Source organism: Aethalodelphis obliquidens, unplaced genomic scaffold, assembly GCF_003676395.1.
Source record: "Aethalodelphis obliquidens isolate GAN/ISIS:26980383/991018 unplaced genomic scaffold, ASM367639v1 scaffold7, whole genome shotgun sequence".
NCBI classification, from domain to species: Eukaryota; Metazoa; Chordata; class Mammalia; order Artiodactyla; family Delphinidae; genus Aethalodelphis; species Aethalodelphis obliquidens.
Window position 1 is genome coordinate 50,135,156 of NW_020837951.1, and position 11,557 is coordinate 50,146,712.

Consider the following 11,557-nt stretch of genomic DNA (forward strand, 5'->3'; position numbering starts at 1 on the left):
TCCCTGGTGGTGCAGTGGTTGAGAGTCTGCCTGCCAATGCAGGTGACGTGGGTTCGTGCCCCAGCCCGGGAAGATCCCACATGCCGTGGAGCGGCTGGGCCCGTGAGCCATGGCTGCTGAGCCTGCGCATCTGGAGCCTGTGCTCCGCAACGGGAGAGGCCACAACAGTGAGAGGCCCGCGTACCGCAAAAAAAAAAAAAAAAAAAAAAAAAAAAATCATTTAGGGTTTTATGAGCTGCAAGAACAAAACTTGGTATCAACTAGAACAACTGTCACCCTAAAATGGGAAGCAATGTGCTAGCTCGGTGGTTCTCAAACTTTTATGTGCTTAGAATCACCTGGAGCAACTGTTAAAACAGATTCCTGGGTCCCAGACCCAGAGTATCTGATTTTGTTGATCTGGGGGGAGCCCAAGAATCTGCATTTCTAACAAGTGCCAGATGATGCTGATGCTGCCGGCCTGGGGACCGTATGCTTGGGCCATGCCTTCCTGCGGTTCCTATCAATGGCTGGCTCTGTTGATGGGACACTATGAGAAGAAAAGATCAGCCAGGATGCAGCAGCCTGCCCTTCTGTATACACCCATCTTGAGCTGTAACTGCTCCGGCATCCTGAACTCACTGCCAGCCAGCCTCTTACAAAAGGCCTCTGCTCCTCTTGTTCTTTGCAGTGGAAGAAAAAAATAAGGTTGGAATATTTGGGTAGAGGCCCTAGAAGACCATGAGAATTAGAATATTCTGGAAACACATTTACAGGACTTTGAGCCTGATTTGCAGGAATTTGAGCCTAACAGAACATACCAAAAGATTAAGATAAACTCATAACCTCCTGACTTTAAAGAGAAAAAATAGTTAATACATACTGTTTTGGAATGATAGGTTGTTAAAAACAAACACAACGGACATTTTCCAGCTATAGAAAGAAGAGCAGTGTCATGAGCAGACAGGATTATATCTTAGGCCTTGGGGTTGTCCATTTTCTGCATGGAAACTAGTTCTTGTGGCTGCTAGGGAAACCTAGAGAAGCAAACTTTAAAACTTGCATAGACCAACTTTGTTCTTCAGCCCAGAGCATTTAAAGCAAAATGAAGCTGTCTGGGTTCATAGCTGACTTTCTTTTATCCATGGGCTCTGTTGTGGCTACATGGACACCCTCACCTAAAGGTTTTATTTCTAGGCAGTTGACACCTGGACGTAGAAATAAATGTAAGTACCATCTCCCTGAAGGTTTTTTAAAAAAATAAGACAATGAGAACACTGAGAGGAAAAGTATCAGTCCAACCATTCTCATTCAAGCCAAATAATAATTGATAATAAAATTGGCTTATTTTGGAGAGAAAGTTATTTTAAAATAAATGACAAGTCAATCCTCATAGCCCCAAAGAAAATATAATTGGCCCCAAGCCTGCAAATCAAATATTTTTATTTTTTTGAAAAGTCCTGTCTGTAGTACTACATTTCCAATTTAATCATGAGTAGTTCTCGTCCTATGTTAAGCCAGTATTAGACTTATAAATTATTTATTTATTTATTTTGGTAAAGCATGTATAACATAAAGCTTACCATCTTAACCATTTTAAAATGCATAGTTAAGTGGCATTATGTCCATTCGTATTGTTGTGCAACCATCCCTACCATCCATCTCAGACTTATTAGTTTGATTTCCCCCCGCCCAGTATAATAAAGTTAGACGTGATATGTATGGGTAACTTGGGTGTTTTTGCAAATATGGCATTAAAATAGGGGGATCCTCATAAGCTTTCTGGAGGAAAGTTAAAAGAGGAGATACATGAGTGTACTCAGACAGGAGGCCCAAACGCGCATCCCCCAACTCATCTTTTAAATTAGGGCTAGCAAAAACTCGGCACCAGCTGCTGCGTCTTGGGTGCCCTCTTTTTCTAAACCTATGCAGACATTACTCTGTGATTACTGTAGTCTTTCCCACTGAATCTCAGAGTCTTTCTCCATAGGGTCTTCTAAGCATTATCACAACTAATTAATTACAACTGGCCCAAAGGATGAACCCTATTTACCACCACCACATACAAACGCAAGACACCCGACGCAACCGAAAGTACTAATCATTTGGATTGCTCTTGGGCAAGCCAAAGGTCTAACGTGAACATCAGTACACGATCTACACAGGCATGGAAAATAAAGCCTTGTACTGGTAGAAAAGTCTTCAATATGGAGATGTCACAACGAAGCTTCCTTAGCATGGAAATCATCACAAGTAACAACGTTCTTACCTGGGTAGGAACACACTTTCCACCACATAGAAGTCTTGCATGAGAACATCTCGATCTGGCTTGGAGGTGAGATTACCCACTGTGTATCCTATCCCCAGCTGAATAGCACCTTTGATGGCAGATGATGCAGTCTGCAGGGACAACAAAGATTTTGGCGTTAGCCTCAGTAGTTGGGGCCTTGCTCAATGTCACAAGCAGCAAAAACAGGAGACCGAGGTTAGATTTCCTTTCTTGTTCCTAAGCAAAGAGGAAGCTAGGTTTGGAAAGATGACAGGCTGCTTCTTTTAAGGGAGAGTACTTTCCAAACATCAAGGACACTTCTTGCCATGAAATTATTTCGGTGGTAATCTTTCCTATAAGTGTTCCTAAGGTCAAATTACAGTCCAAAATCTCCATCTTTCTTTTATTAAGAACTTAGAAACTTGGTAGAACACTTGCAATATACAGAATTATAATTTCTACCAAAGGATAATTGATACCATTGCATTTTTTAAAAAATCAGAAGTTCTGTAACATACCTATGGATCAGGAAGAGTGTTTGTCTTCATAAGAAATGAGAGAGCAAAAAATAATTTGAGCCTTTGGAATATATAAAAAAATTTTTTAAACATCTTTATTGGAGTATAATTGCTTTACAATGGTGTGTTAGTTTTGCTTTACAACAAAGTGAATCAGTTATACATATACATATGTTCCCATATCTCTTCCCTCTTGCGTCTCCCTCCCTCCCACCCTCCCTATCCCACCCCTCTAGGTGGTCACAAAGCACCGAGCTGATCTCCCTGTGCTATGCGGCTGCTTCCCACTAGCTATCTATTTTACGTTTGGTAGTGTATATATGTCCATGCCACTCTCTCACTTTGTCCCAACTTTCCCTTCCCCCTCCCCGTATCCTCAAGTCCATTCTCTACATCTGTGTCTTTATTCCCGTCCTGCCCCTAGGTTCTTCATGACCTTTATTTTTTAAAATTTTTTTAGATTCCATATATACGTGTTAGCACACGGTATTTGTTTTTCTCTTTCTGACTTACTTCACTCTGTAGGACACACTCTAGGTCCATCCACCTCACTACGAATAACTCAATTTTGTTCCTTTTATGGCTAATATTCCATTGTATATATGTGCCACATCTTCTTTATCCATTCATCTGTCGATGGACACTTAGGTTGCTTCCATGCCCTGGTTATTGTAAATAGAGCTGCAATGAACATTGTGGTACATGACTCTTTTTGAATTATGGTTTTCTCAGGGTATATGCCCAGTAGTGGGATTGCTGGGTCGTATGTTAGTTCTATTTTTAGTTTTTTAAGGAACCTCCATACTGTTCTCCATAGTGGCTGTATGAATTTACATTCCCACCAACAGTGCAAGAGGGTTCCCTTTTCTCCACACCCTCTCCAGCATTGTTTGTAGATTTTTTTGATGATGGCCATTCTGACTGGTGTGAGGTGATATAGAAGACCTAAATAGACATTTCTCCAAAGATATACAGATTGCCAACAAACACACGAAAGAATGCTCAACATCATTAATCATTAGAGAAATGCAAATGGAATATATAAAGTTTGATTTGAAAACTGCTTACTCGTTTTGCCATGGGTCCATAATCAAAATTTCCTTCACTGATCTATGATAAAACACATAGCATTGGAACACCAATATTTCCAATTTACTACTTTTCTAATATTAATCCATAATTAAATTGACAATGTTATCTTGGGCGAATAACGTGTGTGTGTGTGTGTGTGTGTGTGTACATAAATGTGCATGTGTACATAAATACTTTTAACCAACATAATAGGAGAAATAGCAGAATAACTCAATTTAGGAAAATCAGAATACATTCCTCTTAAGGGTGAAAGTGTGGCATATTTTTATGCCTTGCAGTGTTTAATGTAGCACCATGTACACAGCAGGAGCTAAATAAATACTTAAATCAGTGGTTCTCAACCAGGGACATCTGACATTGTCTGGAGACATCTTTTGGTTGTCATAACTGATGGTGGTGGTGTTACTACTGGCATCTAGTGGGTAGAGGCCAGGGACACTGCTAAACATCCTGCAGTGCACAGGACAGCTCATAACGAAGAATTATCGAGCCCCAAATATCATTAGTGCTGAGGTTGAGAAACCATGCCTTAAATGAATGTAATAAAGATCATCTGTTTTATAAAAAAAATATTCCTTTTGAGTTATCGTTTTCACTTAGCAAATCCAAGACCCATTTCCACTTTCCCACATGTTTTTTTTTTTTACTTCTTGCTTTTAACATCAAAAAACATATCTCCTTGAAAAAATGTATCCTCTTGATTTCTATGATAGAACATGGTCCTGGGCCCACTTCCACCTCTTCTGATAGTCTCTCGTGTCTTCACTAACTTCTCATATTTTTAATTTATTTATTTGTATTTTTTTTGCAGTACACGGGCCTCTCACTGCTGTGGTCTCTCCCATTGCAGAGCACAGGCTCCGGACGCGCAGGCTCAGCGGCCATGGCTCACGGGCCCAGCCGCTCCGCGGCACGTGGGATCCTCCCGGACCGGGGCACGAACCCGTGTCCCCTGCATCGGCAGGCGGACTCTCAACCACTGTACCACCAGGGAAGCCCCTCGTCTTTTATTTGTTATAATTGCAGTGCCCCTAAAAGTTTGATCCTTGATCCTTAGATTTCCTTAATTATGCAGACAATCAATCCATTCCTAATGGCTTCAAATACTGGAACTAACGGCTCTATGCATGACTCTCAGACGTTTTAAACCTACTTGGATGCTACTCTATCACCACAAACACAGTATATACGGCACCAAACTAAATTTTATCTTACAACCAATCCACCCCCACCCTGCCCCGCCAAGACTGGTTTCCTCTCCCAAGGTTCAGTAATCCTGTCAACCAAGGTTGAACCGCAAACAAACCACATCTTGCACAGGGCGAGGTCCCCAGTAAATACTTGCTAACTCCCCTTGAAATGGCCACGATCATTCACACCGCTCAGGCACCTCCACTCTACAAGCAGTAACAATCACTTTCCCATGGAGTCATCATTGAATCGCTCTGCTTACTTCACTGCAAATATTACACCACCCTTAGGGTGAGGAAAACTACCTATCCCTGTCCCTGCAGGAGGTAAGAGAAACATCTTGGTGTTTTTCTTTTTTACTTATGATCCCAGAGCAAGATGGCAAAAGACTGAGAGTCAAGCCCAAATAGTGCAACCAGTGCTTAAAAAACAAAAAGTTGCTATTTTAATACTCCCGCTCTGAGCTCAGCAATGCCAATTGGCATCAGTGACCTTTTGTACCAATAGCTCTGACTTCTGAAGGCTGAAATGAATTTTTCTCATTTTAACCTCACATAAAAATTCAAGAGATTTCTCTTCTATCCATCACTCAGGGCAGTACGGCACAAGACATGACATCAGCATTTTCCAGAGGACCCAACATCCCGAAACGTTCTGTTCCAGACCTATCAACAGACTCACATGCTCTCAAACTGCTTTTCCTTCCCCGCACCCCACCCCGACTCTGCTTCCAGAACTACCTGGATTTCTGCTGAATTCAGTCACTTAGGGCTTCTTGGACTGGAACATCTGTCAAACATGGAGTACCCAATTCTTTGTCAACCACCCACCACGTCCCCCCTCCCACACCCCCAGGAACAGAGGGTGGTCAAAGGTGCAGGAGGATATATCTGGTATTTTCAAACCTTAGCAAGTCGGGGATTCACTGGGACACTTGTTAAAACAGACTGAAAGCACAACTACAGAGACAGTGTAAAGATCAGTGGTTGCCAGGGGCTGGGGGAGGGGAGGCGGAGCACAGAGGATTTTCAGGGCAGGGAAAATACTCTGTAGGATACCTTTGTGATGGACGCACATAATTATGCATTTGTCTAAACCCACAGAATGTACACCGCCAAGAGTGAACCCTAATGTAAACTATGGACTTTGGGTGATTATGATGTGTCCACGTGGGTTCATCGGTTGTAACAGTGCACCCCTCTGGCGGGGGATGCTGATAATGGGAGGCTGTGCATGTGTGGGTACAGGGGGTGTATGGGAAACCTCTGGACCTTCCTCTCAATTTTGCTGTTAACCTACAACTACGCTAAGAAGCAAGTCTTAAAAAAAAGTCATTAGGCACTGAAAAAAAGAAAAGCGACTTACGGGTTGCATCTCCAGAACTTCTGATTCTGAAGGTGTGCGGTGAGGCTCAAGCATGTGCTCTTGCTCTAAGGAGCATTAAAAAAATCTCTGTCCTGTGGTATAGGATTAAATTTTGAATCCCCGAAGGAATAAGATTTTGGAAAGGACCCCGCTGACATCTGTTTAGTTAAACCAAAAACCAGACTTGTAATACTATTACTTTCCTTTCAGGCTCCTTAAAATGCAAGTGCTTTGAAGAGAGATATAAAAGAAATCATAATAAAGTTAATCTTTTTTGATCAACTATTTGTGCCAGGCACTTAATACATAGATAACAACAATTATAATAAAAATCTACCATAATCATAGCACACACTTATAGAGTGATTACAAAAAGGCAGGCACTACTCTAAGTGCTTTTGGTTACATTAACTCTTGTATCTTCACAACGACCCTATGAGGTAGGTACTATTATTATCTCCATCTTACTGACTCAGGAAGGTTTAGTAACTTACACTAGGTCACACAGCTAGTGAAGAGGTGGAGCTGGGACTCATACCTGGGGAGTATGGCTCCTGAGTCCAAGTTATAAAGTACATGTTAGAATCTCTGACCTCATTTAAGCCTTCCAAGGACACTGAAGGGTAGCGACAATCACACCCATTCTACCCGTGGGGATCTAAGGCTCAGCAAAGTTAACTGACTTGCCCCACTCACATTGTTAGCGCGTGGTAGTTTGGCTGCAAAACCTGTGCTGCTTCAGTGTTTCTTTTTTTTTTTTCTCAAAATGAGCCTGGAATCAGAGTTGGAAGCTCTCTCTTAAGTCCAGCTGTTTGACCTCAGCAAAGGAAGCAGCTCTGTGGGAGCCATTCCTCTTGATGAAAATAGGGATAAAATATTTTTTTTTGCTTCTAATCACACCCAACCATGGGTAAGCGTAAGAAAAACCTGTAAACCACTTGGTAAACCCGCATGAACTCCATTGTTAAGGTCACTACTGATAACGTTGGGAGGTAGAAACAAAAGGAGATATTCTGCTGCCATGGGAGGATCATCACCTCAAGGTTTCCTCCTCCCCATCTTTGTGTAAAATTAAATATTTTAGCATTGACGTGTTTGGGTATAATTAAAAAGCATCTTGTCTATTTCATGGAAACGTCCGCTTGTATTCACTGCGGCATGTGGTCTTTAGAGCCACCAGCAGTAAAGGCCCCATTACCTGACATTTTCCCATTGGACATTAGGCGCAGTGGCCGGGATGGAAGAAACCATAGTATTTTCTGACACAATCACTCTCGAGCATGATGTGCTTTAAAATTACGAGAACACTTTGAAATGCTAGCTGGAGAGTCTCTGATTAGCAGACTAGTAAATCATGATGACAAAGAACCTGCTGTGTGTAGTGCCGGTGTCTGCTCCTCTAGAACCAGCAGCTCTTTCCCTGAACACTCTGAGAGAAAACTCTCCTCCTTCCTCGGGGATGCCACCAACAGAGCAGTGCGTCTGTAATGAGTTGGCAGCTTCGCACACACACACTCAGTGCCTCCAATTTTCTCTGTGTGGCTTTGCATATGCTCTAAATATGCTGAGACGTGACCATTTCCCCTTTGACCTCTGTGAAAACATATAGGTTTAGATTTCAGAACACAGCCAAACAGAGTCTATTTTTAATTCGGGTTTTTTTTTCAAGGGCTAAGTGGAGGCAGCATATTGTGTGGATACTAGGAACACCTCTAAAGCCTCTGATACTTGGAGAAAGAACCAGACCACACCACAAAGGCAAACCACACACACTTAATTTCATAGTTCCTCTTTACTAACCCAAATTTGTTCAGCAATGATGGCAATACTAAGAAGAAAATTAAGGTCAGCTTGCATTTGGATAATATGTTACGGTTTTCACAATATTACCTTTTAATGATTGCATTTGATTGTCACAGTTGTTATGTGGGTAGGTGGGGTTTTAATGCCCATTTTATAAAGAAACTGTGGCTGTGGACAATTAACTTGACCTAAGTCCCCTGGCTAGTATGTGGTAGAGCCAGGAGTGATATTCTGGTCTAGAAGGTACCAGTTCAGGGCTCTACCAGTGTGCACTGCTTTACCTGCCTGAATTTTCTCTGCAGGAGATGGATGTGACTGAAGCCGAGACGTACTTGAACCGTGAGATAATAATGATGATACTATCAACGAGACTAAGTGTCTATGTAAGCCCACTATTAGGGGAGCAATGATCCCGACAACAGTAAGATTTTAATGCTCTTACATTGGTTACAGGAAACTGCTTTCTACAGCACATTGTCTATGAAATTAGATCACTTAATATGCAATCTGATATCACCAGCTTTAAAAGGAAGTATGAAAACATTTCAAGTCAACAGCATTTTCCTCCCTAAGGTGATCTGATAACCTAATTACAGGATTATAGCCAATATATACATTACCAGGGTGATTTTTTAAAAAGCACAGATCTAATCTTGTCACCATCCTGCTCGAAGCCTTCTAATGGGTCTGTAGTATCCTCACCACAGGATTAACTCCAAGTACCTTAGCTTGACACGGAAACCATCTATGATATTAGACCCTCCGTACCTCCCACTGACTCCTGCATGCCAACATAAAAAAAGATCCTAAACACACACAAACTACCCTTTGAGCAAGGGGACCTTACAGGTCCATGAACCCCTAACAACTATGTGTGAAATTTTCTGCTATGTGCATTTTTTTTTCCAAGGAGGGGGTCTAATGCTTTCTCTTTATCTCAGAACATCCATTTTCTCAAAACCACAGATGTAGAGAGGCTAATTCTAAGTCAGAGATGTTTACTGAGAAGCACCTTAAACGAGGTCATTAAAACAAATGGTTCAGTAACACCTCTTAAGAATAAGAGGAGACAATCCTTGCTCAGCCAGGGAGACCCCGGCCCCTCTTTCCCATCTGACAGCTCAAGTCCAGTTCTAGGTTCTCCCTCCCGTCTCTGAACCTGAACTCGGCAAAGAGGGCAGAGATTTCTTGCTCATCCCAATGAGAGAATTAAGGAAAAAGAAAGGGATAGCTTGCACAAAACTGGCTGTAGGACTATGGACATGGGATACTTTGTGAGCAGGCAAGCCTAAAGCTTTCTGAAAGGAGGCGGGACTGCCTCTCACCTGCAGGTTCCCCAACCCATTTCTCCAGTCCCTCCTTTCTGTGTTGGTTTTCTACTGCTGCTGTAACAAATGACCACAAACTTTGTGTCTTCAAACAACACAAACGTATTACCTTACAGTTCTGGAGGTCAGAGGTCCTAAAATCAAAGTGTTGGAAGGGCTGCATGCTATAGGCTGTAGATGAGAATCCAGTTCCTTGCCCCTTCAAGCTTCTAGAGGTAAATCATATTCCTTGCCTCGCGGCCCCGTCCTCCATTTGCAAAGCCAGTAGCATCTTCAAATCTTTCTTAATGTCTCTCTTTGTCTCCCCTCTGTTTTTGTCATCACACCTCTTCTGATTCTGACTCTCTAGCCTCCCTCTTACAAGTATCTCTGTAAGTACACTGGGCCCATCTGGATAATCCAAGATCTCTTCCCCATCGCAAGATCTTCAACTTAATCACCTCCGCAAAGTCCCTTTTGCCATGTAAAGTAACATATTCACAGGCTCTAGAGATTAGGGTGTGGCCATCTTTGGGGGTCCCCATGATTCTGCACACCACACTCTATTTCAGGGTTGACTCCAGCATTTCTTCCAGGGTTGCACAGGCAAAGAGACTTCCCCTCAAAACTCCATTCAGTCACAGGCTGTTCATTCGTTTAACAAAGATCTGAGAATTTTCTGTGAGCTAGGCACTGTGCTAGATGTCGGGGAAAGCATAAACCAAAAAAAGACATTGTTGTTGCTCTCATGAGAGTTTCTAGTCTAGTGGGTGAAAGAGATATTAAAGATACACATTCGTGGAGGAGCTTCAAGATGCCGGAGGAGTAAGACGTGGAGATCACCTTCCCCCCCACAAATACATCAGAAATACATCTACATGTGGAACAACTGCTACAGAACACCTACTGAACGCTGGCAGAAGACCTCAGACCTCCCCAAAGGCAAGAAACTCCCCACGTACCTGGGTGGGGCAAAAGAAAAAAGAAAAAACAGAGACAAAAGAATAGGGACGGGACCTGCACCAGTGGGAGGGAGCTGTGAAGGAGGAAACGTTTCCACACACTAGGAAGGCCCTTCGCGGGCGGAGACTGCGGGTGGCGGAGGGGGAAAGTTTCGGGGCCGCGGAGGAGAGAGCAGCAACAGGGGTGCGGAGGGCAAAGCGGGGAGATTCCCGCACAGAGGATCGGTGCCGACCGGCACTCACCAGCCCGAGAGGCTTGTCTGCTCACCCGCTGGGGCGGGCGGGGCTGGGAGCTGAGGCTTGGGCTTCGGTTGGATCGCAGGGAGAGGGCTGGGGTTGGCGGCGTGAACACAGCCTGCAGGGGGTTAGCGCACCACGGCTAGCCTGGAGGGAGTCCGGGTAAAAGTCTGGACCTGCCGAAGAGGCAAGAGACTTTTTCTTTCCTCTTTGTTTCCCGGTGCGCGAGGAGAGGGGATTAAGAGCACTGCTTAAAGGAGCTCCAGAGACGGGTGCGAGCCGCGGCTATCAGCGCGGACCCCAGAGACGGGCATGAGACGCTAAGGCTGCTGCTGCAGCCACCAAGAAGCCTGTGTGCCAGCACAGGTCACTCTCCACACCTCCCTCCTGGGGAGCCTGTGCAGCCCGCCACTCCCAGGGTCCCGGGATCCAGGGACAACTCGCCCGGGAGAACGCACAGCAAGCCTCAGGCTGGTGCAACGTCACGGCCTCTGCCACCGCAGGCTCGATCCGCATCGTGCCCCTCCCTCCACCCGGCCTGAGTGAGCCAGAATCTGAGAATCAGCGGTTCCTTAACCCCCTCCTGTCTGAGCGGAGAACAGACGCCCTCCAGCGACCTACATGCAGAGGCGGGGCCAAATCCAAAGCTGAGCCCAGGGAGCTGTGCGAACAAAGAAGAGAAAGGGAAATCTCTCCCAGCAGCCTCAGGGGCAGCGGATTAAATCTCCACAATCAACCTGATGTACCCTGCATCTGTGGAATACCTGAATAGACAACGAATCATCCCAAATTGAGGAGGTGGCCTTTGGGAGCAACTGTAGACTTGGGGTTTGC

The 11,557-nt window shown here is 44.1% G+C and overlaps 1 protein-coding gene across 5 annotated transcripts in view; it reads right to left on the reverse strand.

Annotated features, from left to right (window-relative positions):
- PIP5K1B (phosphatidylinositol-4-phosphate 5-kinase type 1 beta) overlaps positions 1 to 11,557 on the reverse strand; it is a 321,872-nt gene that overhangs the window by 163,007 nt on the left and 147,308 nt on the right. For 3 of the 5 annotated variants that reach the window (XM_027105737.1, XM_027105735.1, XM_027105733.1), the window contains exons 4-5: positions 3,835 to 3,876; positions 2,249 to 2,379 (exon numbers count right to left, since the gene is read on the reverse strand). In XM_027105737.1, the coding sequence (XP_026961538.1) occupies positions 2,249 to 2,379; positions 3,835 to 3,876 (173 nt within the window). The remainder of the gene's footprint in view (positions 1 to 2,248; positions 2,380 to 3,834; positions 3,877 to 11,557) is intronic. The other 2 variants (XM_027105736.1, XM_027105734.1) reach the window with 1 other exon arrangement.